At 37.8% G+C, this 21,089-nt stretch overlaps 5 protein-coding genes across 8 annotated transcripts; 4 read left to right on the forward strand and 1 right to left on the reverse strand.

Moving 5' to 3' along the window:
* The first annotated feature begins 988 nt into the window (after positions 1 to 988).
* LOC108064235 (uncharacterized) lies at positions 989 to 8,486 on the forward strand. Of its 2 annotated transcripts, XM_070213343.1 has the most exons (5): positions 989 to 1,126; positions 1,189 to 1,842; positions 2,507 to 3,419; positions 3,908 to 4,412; positions 8,375 to 8,486. In XM_070213343.1, the coding sequence occupies exons 1-4, from the start codon at positions 1,085 to 1,087 to the stop codon at positions 4,384 to 4,386; spliced, it is 2,088 nt and encodes a 695-aa protein (XP_070069444.1). In that variant the 5' UTR covers positions 989 to 1,084; the 3' UTR covers positions 4,387 to 4,412; positions 8,375 to 8,486. The 2 variants fall into 2 exon arrangements, with proteins under 2 accessions (XP_070069444.1, XP_017007136.2); XM_017151647.3 differs by lacking the exon at positions 8,375 to 8,486 and having other exon boundaries at positions 3,908 to 4,635.
* Positions 6,378 to 12,948, reverse strand: Reph (Regulator of eph expression). Of its 3 annotated transcripts, none has more exons than XM_070213347.1 (4): positions 12,784 to 12,948; positions 8,969 to 9,056; positions 8,389 to 8,720; positions 6,378 to 7,545 (listed from the first exon to the last, which is right to left on the reverse strand). In XM_070213347.1, the coding sequence occupies exons 2-4, from the start codon at positions 8,976 to 8,978 to the stop codon at positions 6,865 to 6,867; spliced, it is 1,023 nt and encodes a 340-aa protein (XP_070069448.1). In that variant the 5' UTR covers positions 8,979 to 9,056; positions 12,784 to 12,948; the 3' UTR covers positions 6,378 to 6,864. The 3 variants fall into 3 exon arrangements, with proteins under 3 accessions (XP_070069448.1, XP_070069453.1, XP_017007138.2); XM_070213352.1 differs by lacking the exon at positions 12,784 to 12,948 and adding an exon at positions 12,353 to 12,585; XM_017151649.3 differs by lacking the exon at positions 12,784 to 12,948 and adding an exon at positions 9,465 to 10,609.
* Positions 12,949 to 14,085: 1,137 nt separating this feature from the next.
* On the forward strand, positions 14,086 to 15,340 carry LOC108064222 (microfibril-associated glycoprotein 4-like). Its single transcript, XM_017151629.3, has 3 exons — positions 14,086 to 14,348; positions 14,407 to 14,988; positions 15,097 to 15,340. The coding sequence occupies exons 1-3, from the start codon at positions 14,218 to 14,220 to the stop codon at positions 15,242 to 15,244; spliced, it is 861 nt and encodes a 286-aa protein (XP_017007118.2). The 5' UTR covers positions 14,086 to 14,217; the 3' UTR covers positions 15,245 to 15,340.
* A 680-nt stretch (positions 15,341 to 16,020) lies between these two features.
* LOC138912425 (uncharacterized) lies at positions 16,021 to 18,980 on the forward strand. The gene is made up of 4 exons (XM_070213243.1): positions 16,021 to 16,313; positions 17,064 to 17,645; positions 18,601 to 18,907; positions 18,960 to 18,980. The coding sequence occupies exons 1-4, from the start codon at positions 16,021 to 16,023 to the stop codon at positions 18,978 to 18,980; spliced, it is 1,203 nt and encodes a 400-aa protein (XP_070069344.1).
* Positions 18,981 to 19,847: 867 nt separating this feature from the next.
* LOC108064218 (ryncolin-1-like) lies at positions 19,848 to 20,826 on the forward strand. Its single transcript, XM_044395298.1, has 3 exons — positions 19,848 to 19,858; positions 19,978 to 20,553; positions 20,612 to 20,826. Exons 1-3 carry the CDS (start codon positions 19,848 to 19,850, stop codon positions 20,733 to 20,735), a joined length of 711 nt encoding a protein of 236 aa, XP_044251233.1. The 3' UTR covers positions 20,736 to 20,826.
* Positions 20,827 to 21,089: the final 263 nt, after the last annotated feature.

Here is a 21,089-nt window from a genome sequence, read left to right on the forward strand (position 1 = left end):
TAAAAGTCTATTAATGTTTAATAAACAATTATTAGACAATCCACACATATTTATTGCGGCTTTGCAGCTTTTTGATCTCCTGACTGACTCACTGAAATTGGTGTAAAAATAAATACCAACCGGCTTTGTTTAGATCGAATCGGATAATTACGCACACGAATTCCCATGAATCATAACAATAACAATGGAATCCCTTGAGGAATCCATCAGGGAACACCTTAAGCGATACGATTGACAAGTCACGCGGGGGAAGGCGGCTAAAGTTTGAGAGTCGAGAACCAATGCACTTTGATGTTTGAAGAACTCCAATTCGAAGGGGATTCACCATAAATCATAACAAACATTTTGATACTAGGGAAATTTTGATACGTGTAGAAACTAAAATGCAGAACTAATCGGTAATTAGGTTCATTTTTCATATTTATTTTATTGTTATTTGTGGGTGGAATCTTATAAATAAAAAAAACTAAGCATTTTCATGAAGCAGCATTTTTTCAATTACCTATTTTATCTATTTATTTCTTTCTATCAAGTCATATATATTCATTTTTATTTCTTAAAGTGTAGGAAAAAAAATTTTAAAATTTGTCACAATATATTTCCGTTTATATTAAAGGCACTGAGGAGGTCTTGACAAGTGGGTGAATAATAGCAGAATCAATTTAGTGGCAACATCAGTATTTATGTTTGTATTTTATATTTACTTAAGATCAAAAAGAATACATTTTTATAGCTCAAATTTGCACATAAAAAAATATATATTTTTATTTGGGGGTTCACATAAATCTCTTTCAATTAAAGACAGTTTGTGCTGTGTAACGTTAGAACTTTAACGTATTTAGTTTTAAAAATATTTTCGTCACTCCCCCGACTGATAAGGTATCTTTTTAAATTTCGCGCTACAGTCGTGCACAATGCAATCGATATTTTCCGCACGACCGATATTTTTGGTATATTTTAATAAAGTATTGGTATTTTAAGTATTTTTCGTAGAGCCACACTAAACAGCTGATTGATTTTTGAGGTGGTAGATAAAGTGAAAACATTTTATATTTTTAATGAATTCAGGTGAAAATCGGTCAAAATGGAGCGCAAGGAAGTGGACACCCAACAGTTCATCGATCATGTAAGTGGGGTGCAATGAAATATCAAGAGGAAACCCGGAAATTAACCCATTTTCTCGAACAGACGCTGCTGGCCACGGAGCTGTATAATAACAATAATAATCACTTTATAATGGATCTGATAGACCACACGAATCGCACGAATCCCAGTTCGGGAAATTCGGAAAACGGCGTGGGTTACGTGGAAAAAGAATCGCTGACGCCGGAACTGAATTTCCACAATACCATCTTTCAATTTGTGAACAAATCGTCGCCGGAAAACGATGTTGTTCCCCATCATCAGCCGGTGGCCCAGCCCACTTTTCCCGCTTTGGCCATTGAACCCACCGTTCCCATCGATGTTTCCACGGGTCTCCATGTCCACGAGGATGAGGATCTGCTGTATGCCCACAACAATGCCTCCTGCAATGCGAATGCCCGGAAGGTTTTGCCTCACAAGAAACGAATCTCGCGGAAGCTCAAGGGCAACATAGACGCGGAATTGGACCATGTCCACCATCATCATGTGCACAAGCATGTCCAGGATGTGGCTCCCAGTCCAAATCTCTACAGTTGCGAGATCTGCGGCTATGCTGTGCACACCCAACTGGATTTCTTTGCCCACCTCAAGCAGCACTACGAACCCACCGTGCTGGAACAGCGACTGGTGGTTCAGGATCCCCAGCAGCAGCAACAAAAGGAGCCACTGGACATGTGCGGGATGTCTGCCCAGGATAAGGTTTGCCTTATAACCAGGGTTCGGAAATTGACACACATGTTAAAAATATGAAAAATTTTATTTTACGGTGTGAGGAAAATTGTTGACAAGTGTGTCAAATACAAGTGTTAAAATGTGAAAAATAATTGTTAACACACACAGCTCACTTGTGTTTTTTACACAATGTGTTATTAACACGACTTGTTTTAAACACACTGTGTTTTCAGCACAAATGAAAATTGCATTTTACTCACATTAACGAGTCCAAGGGAAAATGAAAAACCAATATGGGCCATGATATCTTATATGTTGGTTCTAACCATTTCAAAGCATATACGAATTCTTATACTCTAGAAAACCATGCATATATCAGTTGAACATACAATACTTTTAGCGTTAGGAAAAATAAAACCAAAATTAAATTAAGTTTGACACGTTAATGTCAAAAACTCATTCTGTTAAAAACACGCTGTGTAAAAAACACGTCGTGTAAATAACACAAATGTCAAGTATGTGTTATTTATGTTTCTAACATATGTAGGATACAATTTTTTGGAACTTAACACTTTGACATTTGACATGTTAATAACACAAGTTTTTTACAGTGTGTGTTATTTTCCGAATCCTGCTTATAACTCTTAAAAACCCCATTTGATAGCCTTTTAACATTCTTTTTGCCCCACAGCTGCAACAGGAGCAAGCCAAGCTGGACCAGGTTTTCCACGATGTCCAGCTAAACTTTGAGAACTTCCACAACATCAGTCACCATGTCGACGACGATGTGGTGGCCAATGTGGGTGTGGATATGGACAAACTAAGTCCCGTGGTGGCCAACACCAACAGCACCCCGAATTCAGTGCCCGTAGTCGACGATGTGGAGTTCAGCGACACGGAGGACATGCTCGAGGGCATTCGCAATGTGGTGGACAAGGTTTCGATCGAGGACACCTGCGATGAGCTGGTGGATCTGGAACTAACCTCGAGTGGAATGACGGCTCCTTGGTTTAATAACAACTTTAGGGATATAACTTTCCCCGCTCTTTTGCTGCCCGGCGAACCGCCGCCAGCTTCTGCAGAACAGAAAGATAATCCCATTGAAAGCGAGCACATGGCTTTGGATTTTCTGAGTCCCGAAAAGAGAGAACCTAAGATGGAGAAATCTCTGTCGAAAGTCAGCGAATCGAATGAGCAAACCCTGTTGGTTGCGCCACCAGTCTGCCAAACACCACCGCCTCCCAACTCCTCCATCGAGCAGCTGCAAAGATCTCCCCTGGTGATCAACGACGGCTTTAAGCTGGAAGACGATGACATGACAGACAGCCGACCAGCTTCGCCCTTTGAGGAAGGAGATGCAGAGGATCCGGAAGCGGAAAATGAAAGCTTTGCGATGGAGGACTTGGACACGAGTTTATCCGAGGAAACCACGCAGAGCAAGACGAGGAGGAAACACTTTTGCGACAAGTGCAACAGGGACTTCAACTCGTACAATGCACTTAAGTACCATCAGTACACGCACAACCAGCAGAGATCCCACAAGTGCGAAAGCTGCGAGAGATCCTTCTACACCCAAAGTGCCTTGAAAGCGCACGAAAGGACACGTGAGTAGTGGCTTTAAATATGTGCGAGATAGAGCCCTGCGGTGAATCATTCAATTTTTGTTTTATCATAGTATTCCATGGAATTTCTGATTTGTTTAATTTAATTCTGTGTGAAACAAATTGAATGTTTTTCTAATTCATTTCGAATTGAATGAGCTAATGAATATTTTTTATGAATTTGTAGAATTTGCCAGATTTTTCTTGTGCTTTCTTTTTAGAGCAAAAAGTAGAAAATTTTTAACAAATCAATGTTAACTGCTTAGTAAATAAAATTCAGGCAGATTTAATCACAAAATTATTTCGGAATTCCTGCTATTCATTTTTTCAATTCTATTAAATTAAAATTCAAATTCATTCAATTTTATTAAACTCCAAATTTTAATTAATTCATTCATATAAAACAAAAAATTCAAAATAATTCATTGAATCCATTCATGCATGCCTCTTAGTGCGAGACTAGCAAGTAATCCTTGATTTCCCCTCCACAGATTCCGGCGTTAAACCGTTTCAATGCGACAAGTGCGACTTTAAATTCCGCCAGTGGGGCGACCTAAAGTACCACGAGATTTCCCGTCACAGCGACGTCAAAGCGCATATGTGCGAATTTTGTGGAAAGAGCTTTTCCAGGCGATACTCCCTGGTTTTACACCGCCGCATTCACACGAGGGAACTGAACTACGCCTGCCAGCACTGCGACAAGACCTTTCGGGCCAGCTCATACCTGCTGAGTCACATTAAAGTGCACACTGGCGAGCGACCGTACGAGTGCTCCATCTGCGAGAAGAAATTCCGAGTCTCGGGGGATCTCAAGCGGCATGCAAGGATCCACGATCCCGGCAGAACGAGTCAACCGCCTGCGGAGAAGGTCAAAAAGAAGAAGGCAGTTGCTAATGACACGGATGACAAACAAATCAATAAGTCTGACGCCTTGCGCGACCAAACTGGGCAGAAAATCCTGGGCTTATAGCCATGCTGTGCCAAGGTTTCTTCAAAGTAAGCTAAGTAATTTATCTGCTGTACGCATTTTTGTACAAGCTATGTGTGTATATAAATAAGAACTTGAAAATAGGAAACGAAGAGCTGCATGCTTGTATTTATAAAATAAATTAAGAAATCATGTAAATATTTGCGCTGCTCTTTCGAATTTGACTCTAAAATATATCTGAAAATGTAAAAAATATTTAAAAACTCCAAGTTTTCTATTGCAGAGCATTTCTTTATTATTTTTCATGTTTTCTTCTTGTCATCTTCATTTCATTCGCTTTTTTTCTCAAATGTTTTTTGTTTTTCATACTTCTTTCTCTCTTTTGCACTTGTACCGTTCGTCGACTTAATTGTTAATGAGTAAGTATATATTAAATATATATTGTTATTATTAATGTAACTATGTACAACACAAGTGTTTTGGGCGCCTGTCTGTGGGCCCGAAACGCAATGAAATCTTTGTATTCTTTGTTTACAACATAATTTGTTTTTCTCTTTTTTTTCTGTTTCTTTGTCGTTTTTTTGTTTTGTTTCTCAAAAATATTCAACATAAACGCCCCGCAGCCATACATTCCATAGATTTGTGTGTGCTTTTCAGTATTTGTTAGCCGTTTCTCTCACAGAAGTTCCATCGCTTTAGAGCCTATCAACTAAAATCCTAGTAATGGTTTCTTCACCTCATCTCGTCTGCTTATCTTTTCCACGCTTTAATTTACGCTCAGTCCATGATATCTTCCGATTCTCCCGTTTGTTACACGTATATATAATATAATTCATCTGTTTTCTGTTTAATTAATTAAAAATTACGAAAACTGCATTCCTAGTATCAGTATCTTATCTGCACTTCGCATCTCCCAGCCTGATCCCACCGTTCGATCCCTCGATTCCCCGCTATTATCATATATATTCTTGGTGTCTTGGTGGTGTGGATTATGCTGTTTTGGTAGGTTGAATGTGTTGTCGAGTGTTGTTTTGTTTTGTGTGTGAAACATTTTTAGTGGGCATGAGATGGATATTGAAAAAAATGCTGGCTACTTTTGGAGGAAACTGAAATTTTGCCTGCCTTTTGCTAGTGTAAATATGATTTAAAATTAGCATTACATTGACTTTGCTTCATTGTTTGGTTTTTACTTAAAAGTGTAAGTTTGGTTTACTTTTTCTTTGCTATGGTTGCACACATTTACTGATTTTTCTTCTTTTTTTTTGTCTCGTATCTTTTGTTTTTTTATTGAATTGAGTATGGGTTTACTTGCTTGTTTCTTCATTTGCTTGACAAAGAAAGGTAATAATTATGCTGTACTAATACACATATGAGCTGGCAAACATTTTCCAATTGCCTACTAGTCCTCATCAATCAATCAATCATATTGGTAGGGGGTCAGTACTCAAGCAAATCGAAATATATCCTTTTTTGCTTGAATACTGAGCCTGAAATCAAGGAGCTTTAATCGTATGCATGAATGTTGATGGCAGCTTTATGTTTTTGTTTGTTTTGTCGTTTCTCTTAATTGTGGATAAATTGAATATTGTTTATAAAATAGCTTGCTATTTTATGTTGCACATTAAACACATAATTTAACTGTTTTTTTTTCGGCTCCCCTTTCTTCTCTTCATACAAAAGGTTTGTTTGCTTGTTTCAATTATTTCAGTTGCTATTGTTGCTTCACATTGTTGCTGTTGCTATTTCTTCGTACCTACATTTTCCCGTCATATTTCCCGCTTTCCCTCTCTCTACCAGCTTTTCTTCATTCTATAGAAATATAATTTTCATTTTTTTGAGTCTTCTTCACCACAGGAGATTTTCTTCGGCTCTCTAAAATAATTAAAATACATTCTCCCTCCCCAATCGATGGCATGCCAATTCTTCAAAAGTTTTTTGGTTTATCCCACACAAATACAATATTTACAGTTCACAGTTTCCACTGGCTGGTTTTCTCTCACGTTATCATCTAAATCATCATATACACCCAGAGCTTTGCCTTAAATTTATTTTTAATCATCTTTTGAAGATCCTTTCTTTTGTCATACGACTAGCATATGACTTTCCTTCTTTACACACCGGAGCTTTTCTAAATCTATTGTGTTTTCCATCCACTTTCGATTCGATCCTTACAGTTTTTTGCTGCTTACAGTTTTCTCAGTTTAAAATTGTGAAAAAATAGCTGTATCTATTGTAAATTTTAGGTTCCTCTTTTTTTTTGGTTTGTTGGTTTGCGTTAAAATTTGAATTACCTTTAGATTTTATATAATTTGATTTGATGATATTTCTCTGTGCTGTTTGTCCTTGAATCTGTATCTTGAATCTGCCTAGCTAACCGCCGAATACAGTTTCAGTTTGGTTCGTATAAAAAGTCTTTGATTTGCCCCCCATTTCCGGTTGTTCTGCAATCTAGCGTTCCTATTCCAATGTATTCCGGATTTTCCGAGTTTTCCGGCTGCTCTGGTGCTAGCGTGCTCTGCATTAGAGGCTAACCTGCTGCATCTTATCAAAATCTAAACACGGCCGATGCGGTCGCTGCAGTCTCTGTGTGGCGACGGCGGTGACGTTGGCGGCATTTCCCGGATTCCCGGCACTTCCGGCGGAATTGGCAGCATTTTGTGTCGTTGTCGTGGTGGCTGATGATGTGGCTGATGATGGTGGTGATATTGTGGTGGCATTGTTGCTGGGTCGCCGCCTGGGCGATATGGCGCAGTGGAACAGTTTCGCCGGCGGACTCACCGATCGCACCTCCATATCCAAGCCGGTGGTGCTGGCCGGACTGCTCCGCGAGCTGTTGTAGTGGAAACTATACTTTGGCTGCGGCTGGTAGATGTGATGGCTGCTATTGCTCATCTTCAGCGAGCTGCTGCACGCCTTGATCACACTCGGTTCGTTCTCATTGCCACCGTTTCCGGTTCCGGTTATGGTTCCGCCTCCAATCTTAGCACACTTACTGCTACCGCCACCGCCGTTGTCGCCATTCTCCTCGTTTACACTATTATCACATAATTTAATATTTTCGATGCCACATCGGGCCTCCGATAATATCAGTGGCGTTGTGGAGCGGAACATCATATGGCTACGATTTGGCTTGAATGCCTCCAATGGCGGCGATGTGCGAAAATTCACGGGCGTCAAAATCGGCTCCAGCGAGTTGCGCAACTGTCGTGGGAAAGAAAAATATATAGCATTAAAATTTTATGATTTTTTAAATTAGGAAAGATTCTCATACTTTGACTTTAAATAAAGATCTTTCAAGTGATGTTTATAAGTCCTATCATCAAGATATTAACCTATTCTTCCATTTTAATGATATTTTTGTTTAAATTATGGTGATTATAATAATTATTAAAGATTCCATAGGAATCAATCGAATTTTATGAAATACAGAATATCGTTTTCTTATATTCAAAACCTTTAAATTGATTTGAGCTAAGAATTACATTGAAAAAATATCTCTTTACGATTAATCTCCAGTAACTTCATAAAAATTATGCTTGTGTAAGGATATTATTACAGTTTTTTGATTTTTGGCTACATTACTGGATATATTAATTAAATAAATCCATTAGGTCGAATATCAAGCAATGAAAAGTCCAATATTCTAAGCTAAATTCAAATAAAATAGTTAGATTTACTTAACCACCCACTGTTGATGCATCGTTTATAACCATCTTATGTTTTTGAGAGTTGAAATTATTTAAATATATTTAAAGCCTTTAAATAGATTTGGGCCAAAAATTACAACCAAAAAATATCCGATTCCATTCTCTAAACGATGAACGTTGAGTAATTTCACAAAAAATATGCTAATATAAGGATATTAGATCAGATTTTTGGCTACATTACTCTAATATCAAGGACTGAACAGTACAATTACTAATTCAAACTACAATTAAATAGCTAGTGTTTAAGTACACCTATTGCTGATGTATCGTTTTTAACCATCTTATGATTTCTAAAGAGTTGAGAATCCATCCAATAATTACAGAACCCAGAACCCACCTCATCATCCGAGCTGTGGGCCAGCGATCGCTTGCGGTTCTCCACCATCAGCGTGGAGCTGGAACGCTTCGAGTTCGAGGTGGTGGCCCGCTCCTCGTAGGGCGCCTCCGTGTCCAGCGAGGAGGTGCATCCGCGGTTCGAGATTCGGGAGGCACACGAGGAGCCCGTGGCCGCCGTTCCGCCGGGATGCTGGCCCGCCTGCGAGGAGGGGCCGTTGATCACCTCCAACTCCTCCTCGGAACTGTGCTGGTCGTACATGAGATGGGCACAGGATGACGACGTCTGCTGGTGACACATCATTTCAGGAGAGATTTTCTTTTGGCCAGCAACACCTGAGTGATCAAATGGAGATGGATTATATTAATAAAGTTCTATAAATATTTAAAAACTATAAACAAAATTCAGGAAAAATCATAGCCGTTGTAAAAACTATTTGCAATATTAAATAAAAGAAATAAGTTCGTTGTTATTCGTTTGTGGCTTTTATATGGAAACTTTTGAACCAAAACGTTAATGATTTAAATTTCGAAATAGTTTCAAAATTTGTGATCAAAACCTGTATTTGCCGTTTGGCACTTACTAGTTTCCATATCCACGTCTAAGTGACGTTGGTTTTCCACATCGAGGAGTTCACCATCAGATTCTGTGCCAGAGTCATTCGATTCACGCTGTGGAAGAAAAATAGAAAATCAAATTAATTTAAATTAGGAAAACTAACAATAAAATCTTTAAAATTTAAAATATCTATAGATCCATCTATAAACCTTACAAATATAAATAAATAAGATATTTGAAGACTCTGAATTGATGAAACGAATATTTATAAAGTTTGAAATGAATAGGTACTCATAGTTAAGTTAAAACTATTACAATTTGGAAAATTTATCAGAAAATTCAAAAGAACGAAATTTTTTAAAATTTATTTATGGTTAACACATTATTTCTTACTAATTATAAATTAGGACTTTTTTTAATGCTTGACTAAATGCTTCTTACAAATATAGATCTTAAAACTAAGAATGAACTAAAAAACGATTTTTCTGAATCTTAAATTTCGTAATATTGAAAAACCGCACCTTCTTACGCATAAAATTTTTGGATGCCCGTATTGTGTTTTCTCGATTTTTCTGCCTGACAAACTTTATCATGATTTTCAGCTTTTGCCTTAATTCGCTTCACATGCCACACGCACACAACGACAACGATGCACCCACGCAGCGCGCACACACACAGTGGAGAAAACTTACTACGACGCCGCAGTCGCTGTCGGCGTCGCGGTCGACGTTATTCCTCTTCTCCTTCTGCTTCTCCTTCGTTTCTACTACTATTACTACATACTAATTTTTCGCCGTTGCGCTTTGCACGCCGTTTCTATTTATACGCCTCCGCATGTATTTTTGTTTGTTATTTTTACGCGCTGCTTCGTTTTGCGATTCTCCGCTCTCTTTACGCGCGTGTAAAGTGTAAGCGGCGCTTCCCTTTTGTGCAAAAATTTCGCTCTCTCTCTCTCTCTTTGGTTGTAAAGCCGTAGTTAAGGAGTAACGGTAGCGGTTCGCTCTCTTTAACACTCAGGAAATGTTTTCCTCATCTTACATGTTTTTTGAATATTACAATATTTAACCGATTAAAACCGCTGTTTTTAAATGTAGAAAAATGAGTTTTAGCTTGGAATTTGCAGTTCCACGTTTTGTATTGTGAGCTGCAATCTCTCTTTCCTACAATCTCTTTCGCGCACACTTGGTCCTTACGCGTAGTACTCAAAACACCCGAACGCAAATCCCGAACGGAATATCCGCGCACCTTTCGCCGTAACTTATACAGCACGGAATTATCGATTTTTTTTGGCACGGCCACGGGAACGGAAACCAGACGACGCGAAATTTGCAAAAGAAAAAAAACAGCCACGCACCACCGCCGAAGGGTTAAGCTCTGCCCTTTTTGGCCTTTTAACCCATCGAAATTTGGTTTTCAAACACTCTGTGGGATTAGATTGGATTGATCTCTTAGGACGATCTATGGGTTTTCCCCTGGAAATGCAGTTGTGCAACGGTTTTGGAACCGCCTACGCCTGCTGACTTGGTTACTACGGTGTGTTACTGTGTGTATCGGGTATATAGTATCGGGTATATATCGCATGTAGCTCTACCGCCCGTCACCGGCTAATGTTGCGCTCCAACTGAAAACCCATTGCGTCCACAATGTGGCAAGGCAACACTGTTGTCTCCAACTTCTCTGGAAATCTCTGCGCTGGCGCTGGAGAGAGACCATCCCCCCTTTCCTCCTATCCAATTCTCCACTGCGTGCAACCCACGATTCACTTGCAGTTCCAGGGTTACCAGGTGTCTACAACTTGAAAAACATTTTTTGATAAATTACATGGGTTGATATTTTGAAAGAAGTAATTTATTATTAATTTTATTTTATTTTATTTTTATTTTTTGGTTGTAGAAAAATGTTTTTTTTTTTATAATAAAAAAAGATTGTAAGATTATTGTTTGATCTAAATTATGTAATGCATACTCAGAGAGTGAAAATTGGTTTTAAAAAAAATACATAAATTACAACTCAAGCTGTTAAAACCCAACTGCATTCGGACCCAGGTCGTATTACACAACAATGTAAGTCTGGTTTAATTACAAAGTTGAGCACTATAATTGATTGTGGATAATCGGCGTGTAGTAATTAGCTGTGCAAAATTAACATTCCCTGGCAAATTTCTTTCGGCTGATTTTCTTTTGTCTGCCGGTTGTTTTTTCCCATTCATTGAATTCTTCGCCCATTCCCACCCAACTATTGCGCAAATTGCGCTTGTCTGGCAACCCTGGGCGCACTCACAAAGTGCACTTACTACTTGGATGCTATGCCCGTGTGGGCGCCCATGGAAAATTGGGGGGCGTACGGGGGGTCTGACGTTGTGCTGCTCGCTTTTGTACATGCGCGCTCAACTCGTGCCTCCAACAACGATTCAGAATATGCCGAACAAAGGTGTATGGCGTTTTTTCAGTGATTTGAAAAGCATTTTTAGTTTACCAAAATGATATCATCATAAGGATTTTAGGATTAAGTAACGGTTAGATTGACAGAACAGCTAATCTCAAAATAATCGACAGAAGGAGATATGGTGACAACGTATTCTTGTATAACCGATCAATGTAATAGATCTGCAATCCTTGACTGGGTAACTCTAAACAAAATATCAAAAAATTATTAGTTCAAACTTAATTAGATTTTTAAGTTTAGTTTGCGTGGTAAAAAAAAATTAATTGCTTTAAAAAAGTTTTTTTTTTCGGCATTTTAAAGTGAACCTACAATTTTGTCGTGCACCTTCTTATAGACGGAAGAAGAAGCAGCTGGAGCGGGCAGGTTCCTAGTCCTATGACTAAACATACATATATCCATGCCTATGTATATATCAGTTTATATGAGTAGTAACGTGTGGCAGCCAAAAGAGATGAGGGGCCGGGGCCAAAAGTGAAATAAAACGAAGCGTGCGAAAGTCGTTGCAACTATGATATGGGAAATTGCAGCCGCTTTTCGCCACCGAATGTGGAAAACATGACATGAAAAACTACGCACGAACTGGTTTTTCGGCTGCTCCAGGCAGTTTTCCCAAATGTATTTTATTTTTTCACAAAAAAATATTATTTTCTGGAGTCTGCTAAATGTTGTATTAACAAACGACATGTCTGGTAGGAAATATAATAAAATTCTGGTTTGAAATAAAAGCGAGAATATTAAAAACACTTTTCGATTAGATATTTCAATATTGTTTTAAATCACTTTTCTACTAATTTTTCAAAGTGCCATTTGGCAAAAACTGTTTTTTTACAACAAAAAGTTTTAAATGTTTTCTCACATTTTTTCAGGCAATAATTATAAGTTTGGGATTATTTTATTGTACTATGGTAACTTGCATTTTTATTTTTAATGTTTTTTTATGTGCTTTAAGTTTGTGCATACTTACTAATATTTTATTTAAATATGTTATAATTTTATCTTTTTTTTTATTAATTTGTTGAATTATTTCTCCTTATAATATCACACTTTTTGCAAACTCCCTCGTGAGCTATTCAATTTGCTTTCAATTTTACGCGGAAAATTTTACTACGAGTCTACGTGCCACAAATACATGCACACACATTCGCTGTCTCGCTCGCTCGCACGCGCAAGTACTTTTGTTCCATTCATACCACACACACACGCGCGCAAGCACACTCTATCTCTTTTTCGCCCGCTGGAGAGAGAGAGCGTCTGACGTAGGTGGGCGGTGGGCGGCGAGGGGGTGGTGGTGCTGGTGCAGCCTTCAGCTTGAGTTCTAAATTTAGCACTTGCAACTTCAGCAGGACCCTCTCGCCCTCTCTCTCTCACTCTCTTAGACCGATGTCGAAAACTTACTTGATTCGCTCGCTCTCTTTCTTCTTATCTCCGTCTCGCTCGTTGGCTATTGGTTTTCCTTTTGTTTGATCACAAAATTGTTTATTTTCTTAGCACATAATTTGTTATATTTTTTTTTTCGGTCGGTTGCGGAAATGCAGGAAAGCCAGCGAAAAAGCGGACCAGCGACGGCGAGTGAAAAACGATGAATGGCGCTTACTACAGGGAAACAGCACGCGACGCGTTTTTTGGAGAATTGACTAAACAAGCGCTCTCTTCACCGCCCCCAACCCACACACCCACTCCAGCAGTGCTGCCAACTCAGCCTTTTTCCCGCCATTTTCAGCGTGATAGCCAAAGGCGAGAATTCGTTAGCCAGTGGAATTCACTCTGGGTATTCTTTAAAGTTTAAACTCATGGTATTCCCAACTGTTAAATTGCTGAACTGTTGAAAATTCAAAAGAAAATTTCAACAATTGAGGGATCGATCCAAATTGGTTATTGTTAAATTTGCAAACAGCTGTTAATTGTTGAAAAGTTTTACGAAACTCAAAACATGCAAATTACATTTTTTATTGATAGTTACTTTTTAAAATTGTTAGCAAGGTGAGAAGAACTACTATTAGACTTTATAATATGATTTAAAAGAAAATAAAACCAACTGATAGTAAAATTTTGTAGAGTTGTCATGACTTTTAGTAAAATAAGGTGACAGCTTTGGTTTTCAACGTTGACTTTGTTTGGAACAGCTGATTAACAGCTGACCGAAATTCAACAATTCTACAATTTAGGGAATACCCTTAATTTTATTGTAAACTAAAGAGTGAACATTCCGAAAACGCGTCTTTTGCCATACTGAAAAACGCAGTCACATTAAAATGTTAGGCGAGACACCTGCGTACATTTTAGCGTGACCATGCTAATTTATCGATATTTATTGAATGATTTTGAAAATGGGCGCCAAAAATGGAAGTCCAATTTTGGGCAAGTTGCAGCCCGATAGCTTTAAAACGGTCAGACGCTAGGGTTATATCGATTTCCCTATTGATCCTGATCAAGAATGTACATATATACTATATATGAGGTCGGAAACGTCACTACACTGCGTTGCAATTTTATGACTGAAATCATAATACCTTCTGCAAGGGTATAACAAATATAATCCTAACTAATTTTTCTTGGTATTTCATTTAAAAATCAACTCTTTGATTTTGACCTATAAATTCTTAAAAAAAAGGATTATTAAATTAAGTACCAATAAATCGGGAAAATCGGGAAAATCCCGTGATCTAAAATGTAAGTTCTAATCTCCCATATATATATAATGTGAAACAATAGCTTTTATTGAATCATCCGATCGGATAAGAAAAACACCTTCGATAATGGAACTTAAATAAATAGCTCTTATGTATGAGCTTTTTCTCAGTCAAGAAATAACTTCAGAAAAGTAAGGACATGTTGAGGCTTGGAATATTATTTTTTTTATTTTTAAAAACTTCAGTGAGCCAAAATGGCAATGAAGTCTGCACTCTTCTATCCATTTGTAATAATCTTGAACTTTTAAAATCTAAGATGGCAGCCGTACGGTAAATAACTCTATTTTTTTAAAGAATTTTTATAAGATTTTTTTATTTTAATCACAAGTGAGGAGCAGAAACGCCAGACGGATATTTTGGAAAGACTAGACAAAAGACTTGATACTTGTACGCCAAATTCATACCCCGAAAGCTGCGCTAATTCATCGAAGAATAAGCTTGAGATCCGCGTACCAGAGTACAGTGAAGATCCCTTCGAGGTGTCCTGCGATCAGGAGAGTCATGGAGGAGGGTGGACCGTAGTTATGCGGCGAAACGATGGAAGTCAGAACTTCCTTCGCAAATGGTGGGATTACAAGCCGGGATTTGGCAATCTGGACAATGAGTTCTTCATGGGCCTGAATAAATTGCATGCGATAACCGCATCGGAACAACACGAACTTCTAGTCCTCTTGGAGGATTACGGAGAAGATCATCGGTACCAGATGTTCGATAACTTTAGAATCGGTCCCGAGGCTAACAATTACACTTTGGAGTCATTGGGTTCATCGTATGGGACCGCCGGGGATTCACTTGCTTATCATCTGGGCAGCCAGTTCAGCACTACGGATAACAACAACGACTCAGCTACAACAACGAACTGTGCTGCATTTTGTATGGGAGCTTGGTGGTACCGCTCATGCAATAAGGGGTAAGCGTAGGAAGTACTTTACTCTATAGTGAAAATGCACGAAACTCCCATTAAGATTCTGTACATCTTTAAAATCGAAACAAAAATAACTCTAAACTTTGCTTTCAGCCACTTGTTTGGTGTTTATGGCGAAAACAAATCTTGGAAAGGAATATATTGGCCTACATTTGGATCCGATTATGGCGACGATTATCACCCGATGAAACGAGCTGCAATGATGATAAGGCCGAAAAGGTGTTCTTCTCGTCGATCTTAAGCGTTAACAATAAAATTGAATTGTTAACTGTAATTATTTAAACCGTCATTAATACCTTCAACTAAAGTTTTTAAATATATTTTATTTGTATTTTTCAAGCTAATACGAACTTTAACTTCCACAAATCACCAGCTTACAATACTATTTCGGGGCAATAATGCCTAGGCAATCATAAAATTATTTTCCTGGAAAGGTAAATGTATAGCAGATAGGAAGAAAGATTATCAAAACGTTTTTTACGGGTTCTTGCTCGCAGTCCAAAGCTTTTTCTCAGTATACAAAGAGCTGCCAAAGTGAAGTCATGTTGCGATTCGGAATACTACTTCTCATATTTATAAATACTTCTCTGGGCCAAAATGGCAAGGAAGTCTGCACTTTGCTATCCATTTGTGACAATCTTGCAGTTATAAGGACTGAGGTGGCTGCCGTACGGTAGATAAATCATACATTTTTTAATGGAGTTTTATACGAGTTAATTAATCTCAATTGCTAGGGAGGAGCAAAAAAGGCAGGCGGATATTTTAGAACGTTTGGACCAAAAATTCGACTCTTGTACGCCTAACTCATACCCCGCCAGCTGTGCTGAATCATCAAAAAATAAGCTGGTAATTCGCGTCCCAGAGTACAGTGAAGACCCCTTCGAGGTGTCCTGCGATCAGGAGAGTCATGGAGGAGGGTGGACCGTAATTCTGCGGCGAAACGATGGAAGTCAGGACTTCTTCCTCGAGTGGAAGGATTACAAGCAGGGATTTGGCGATCTGGATAATGAGTTCTTCATGGGCCTGGATAAATTGCATGCGATGACATCAGAGCCCCAGGAAATGTTAGTCGTTTTGGAGGATTGGTATGGATATCAGGGCTATGAGCTTTACGATGACTTTAGAGTTGGGCCGGAGGGTAACAACTATACGTTGGAATCGAAGGGATCATTTTCAGGGGACGCCGGTGACTCGCTAACATTTCATCAGGGCATGCAGTTTAGTACTAAGGATCGCGATAACGATACTTGGGACGGAAACTGTGCGATGCATTATACTGGAGCTTGGTGGTACCGTGATTGTCATATGAGGTCAGTATTAAACTCATAGTCATAGATATTCTTTTATAATAACTCTCTACTTCACCTTAAACTTAAATTTTTTCTTTAGTAACTTGTGTGGAACGTATGGCCGAGATTTATTCTCCAAGGGAGTATATTGGAGGTTTTCCAACGGCACTATGAAACGTGCTGTAATGATGATAAGGCCAAAAGCGTATTTTCTGAAACATAGAAAATAATAATTAGTTTTAATATATATTTATATATAATAATAGTTCTACAATAGTTCTGGCCATTGATACAAATAAATTCAAAATAATATAGTTCATTTGTTTAGATTATTGTATTTAAAAAATGTTAATTAAATAAAATACCAATAAAAGTGGATTTTCAAAGAGGACCTGGGGAATCACATGATCTAAAATTTAATATTTAATCAGCTAAACACCTTTTTTGTAGTTAAGGTAAAACGAATGCGTTTATTGAACCCCTAAATCAGATTCGATTAAAAACTTTCGATTATGGAACTTGATTACAGATTTCTTATATATAAGCTTTTTGTCAGTCAACGAAAGCCTTCAGAAAAGTAAAGACATGTTACTGTTTGCAATTCTATTTTTTTTATTTTTACAAACTTCTGAAAGCCAAAATGGCAATGAAGTTTGCACTCTGGAATCCATTTGTAATAATCTTAACATTTTAAAATCTGAGATTGCTGACACACGGTAAGTAATTAAATATTTTTTAAAGGAGCTTGATTTTATTTATCTTAAACACAAGTGAGGAACAGAAACGCCAGACGGATATTTTGGAGAGACTAGAAGAAAAATTCGACTCTTGTCTGCCCAATTCGTATCCCGCAAGCTGCGCTGAATCATCAAAGAAAAAATTGGTAATCCGCGTACCGGAGTACAGTGATGACCCTTTCCAGGTGTCCTGCGAACAAGAGAGTCATGGAGGAGGGTGGACCGTTATTCTGCGGCGAAACGATGGCAGTCAGGACTTCTTCCTCGACTGGAAGAACTACAAGCAGGGATTCGGCGATCTGGACAATGAGTTCTTTATAGGAATGGATAAATTGCACGCGATTACCGCATCGGAACAACACGAACTTCTAGTCCTCCTGGAGGATTACGTAGAAGATCATCGGTACCAGCTGTTCGATAACTTTACAATCGGTCCCGAGGCTAACGACTACACTTTGGAGTCAGTGGGATCTTCTTATGGGGACGCCGGGGATTCACTCGATTATCATCTGGGCATGAAGTTCAGCACATGGGATCGTCAAAACGACTTAGCTGGAAAAACCAACTGTGCTGAATTCTTTATGGGAGCTTGGTGGTACCGTAATTGCCATTTGAGGTAAGCATAGGAAGTACTGCTTCTACGAAGACCCCTTAAGTTGTATTATATTTTTAGCACTAACCACTTTATTAACAAAACACAAAACACCTTAGGAGTCTGTATTTCTAAAAATCGAAACTAAATCTTTAAACTTTGCTTTTAGCCACTTGTTTGGTCTTTTTGGCGAAAACAAATCTGGTCGAGGAATACTTTGGTATACATTTGGATACGAATATGAATACCTACCTTACATGATGAAACGAGCTGCAATGATGATAAGACCGAAAAGGCTTTCTTCGCATCGATCCTAAGCATTAAATATTAAATTTAAAAATTAAATATTAAATAAATATATTAAATAAATATATAAATAATTGATCTTACAGTTTCTGAAATGGTAATCATACGATTCGAAATACGTTAAAAAAAATGATTATCCTAACTATCTTTTCTAGGTATTCCATTTTGAAAATAGTACTTCCGTTTTAATTAATAGTAATTAAAAAATTTTAAATTTAATTAAATACCTTAAAAGTGGTTTTCCATTAGGATCAGGGTAATCACCAGATCTAAAATTGAATTTGTAGATAAGGTGAATCACTAAATGAGATTAGATTAAAAAACTTCGAACTTGATTAAAGAACTCTTTTAAATAAGCTGTTTCTTAGTCAACAAAAGCCTCCAGAAAAGTTAAGACATGTTGCGGTTTGGAATAGTATTTTTTTTATTTTTAAAAACTTCAGTAAGTCAAAATGGCAATGAAGTCTGCACTCTTCTATCCATTTGTAATAATCTTGAACTTTTAAAATCTGAAATGGCAGCCGTACGGTAAATAATTTATTGTTTTTTTTAAGGATTTTTATTACATTTTATTTATTTCAATCACAAGGGAAGAACAGAAACGCCAGACGGATATTTTGGAACGTTTAGACAAAAAATTCGACTCTTGTACGCCTAACTCATACCCCGCCAGCTGTGCTGAATCATCAAAAAATAAGCTGGTAATTCGCGTCCCAGAGTACAGTGAAGACCCCTTCGAGGTGTCCTGCGATCAGGAGAGTCATGGGGGTGGGTGGACCGTAATTCTGCGGCGAAACGATGGAAGTCAGGACTTCTTCCTCGAGTGGAAGGACTACAAACTGGGATTCGGCGATCTGGACAATGAGTTCTTTATGGGCCTCGATAAATTACATGCGATGACATCAGAGCCCCAGGAAATGTTAGTCCTTTTAGAGGATTGGAATGGAAATCAGCTTTATGAGCTTTACAATGACTTTAGAGTTGGGCCCGAGGGTAACAACTATACGTTGGAATCGGTCGGAAAATGTTCAGGTACCGCAGGCGACTCGCTAACCATTCATCAGGGCGAGCAGTTTAGTACAAAGGATCGCGATAACGATATTTGCGACAGAAACTGTGCGATGGAATATACTGGAGCTTGGTGGTTCATTATAGGTAATTGGAGGTCAGTATTAAACCCATGTTCATATATATTCTTTTATAATAACTCTCTACGTCAACTTAAACTATAATTTGTCCTTTAGTAACTTGTGCGGAACGTATGGCCGGGATATGGGCTCTCGGGGTGTAAGATGGATGTCTGCCAACAGCGTTATGAAACGTGCTGTAATGATGATAAGGCCAAAAGCGTATTTTCTTAAACATGAAAAATAAAAAGTTAGACAAGCCATCTTTATAAATAAATAATATGTTAATGAAGTAATAAAGTATTTAATAATATTAATAACTAGTTATTGCCATTAGTACAAATCATTTATAACAAATGTCCCGTAATGTGACAATAAATTCAAAATAGTATATTTTACTATTTTTAATTGTTAATTAACACTATTTTACATCCAAAATTCAACAAGAAAATGGTGGTACTTCCTGGTAGAGTTAGACCCCTAAATAGAGTTAGTTAGACCCAAAATAAATTTAAAAATTGTACTTAAATTAAATATCAATAAAAGTTGTTTTCCATTAGGATCGGGGGAAAACCCTGATTTAAAATTTATAATTTAATCAGGCGAACGCCTTACTTGTAGATAAGGTAAATCACTAAATGGGATAAGATTAAAAACCTTCGATTAATGAACTTGATTAAAGAACTCTTTTATATAAGCTTTTTCTTAGTCAACGAAGGCATTTAGAAAAGTAAAGACATGTTGCGGCTTGGATTACTATTTTTTTTATTTTTTAAAACTTCAGTGAGTCAAAATGACATTGAAGTTTGCACTCTTCAATCCATTTGTAATAGTCTAAATATTATTAAATCTGAAATAGCTGACGTACGGTAAGTAATTAAATATTTTTAAAGGAGTTTTATTTTATTTATCTAAACCTCAAGTGAGGAGCAAATACGTCAGACGGATATTTTGGAACGTTTAGACAAAAAATTCGACTCTTGTACGCCTAATTCATACCCCGAAAGCTGTGCTGAATCATCGAAGAAAAAGCTGGTAATCCGCGTACCAGAGTACAGCGAAGACCCCTTCGAGGTGTCCTGCGATCAGGAGAGTCATGGAGGAGGGTGGACCGTAATTCTGCGGAGAAACGATGGCAGTCAGGACTTCTTCCTCGAGTGGAAGGACTACAAAAAAGGATTCGGCGATCTGGACAATGAGTTCTTCATGGGCTTAGATAAAATGCATGCGATGACATCAGAGCCCCAGGACATGTTAGTCCTTGTAGAGGATTATAATGGAAATCAGGGCTATGAGCTATACGATGACTTTAGAGTTGGGCCGGAGGGTAACAACTATACTTTGGAATCGGTGGGAAAGTTTTCAGGAACCGCCGGCGACTCGCTTACAGTTCATCAGGGCATGCAGTTTAGCACCAAGGATCGCAATAACGATTTTTGGAAATCAAACTGTGCGGTTCAATGTGGAGGAGCTTGGTGGTACGAAGCTTGCTATTGGAGGTCAGTACTACAATCGATTGTTTGAATGTTCCACTATTATAACATCTATTTCCATTAGCAACTTGTGCGGAACATATGGTCAAGATAATTATCCTCTGGGTGTATATTGGGCCAACAAGTTTATTAAACGTGCTGTAATGATGATAAGGCCAAAAGCGTATTTTCTTAAACATGTAAAATAAAAATTAATTCAGCTGTCTTTATTAAGTAATATGGTAATAAAGTGTTTAATAACATTGCAGTATACTGACAATAGTTATTGCCAATGTAAAATGTCTCAATGAATTAAAGAAGGATTCTATTTTTTAAGATTGTGTGTATTATCGGTCAAATACCTAGCAGGTTTGCTGAAACTCGGGCAGTTCAAATAAAGTATTAAAGGCAGCAAAATATTTCAATTAATTTAAGAAATAATAAAATATGAGATTGTGGTATTATCGGACATGGGACGATAAGGCAGTATATATAGCTACATATGTTGCGTTTCGCAATATTCTTCTGCCTTTTATCATTTTGAATAAACTGCTAGGGAAATG

Source organism: Drosophila takahashii, chromosome 2L (assembly GCF_030179915.1).
Source record: "Drosophila takahashii strain IR98-3 E-12201 chromosome 2L, DtakHiC1v2, whole genome shotgun sequence".
NCBI classification, from domain to species: Eukaryota; Metazoa; Arthropoda; class Insecta; order Diptera; family Drosophilidae; genus Drosophila; species Drosophila takahashii.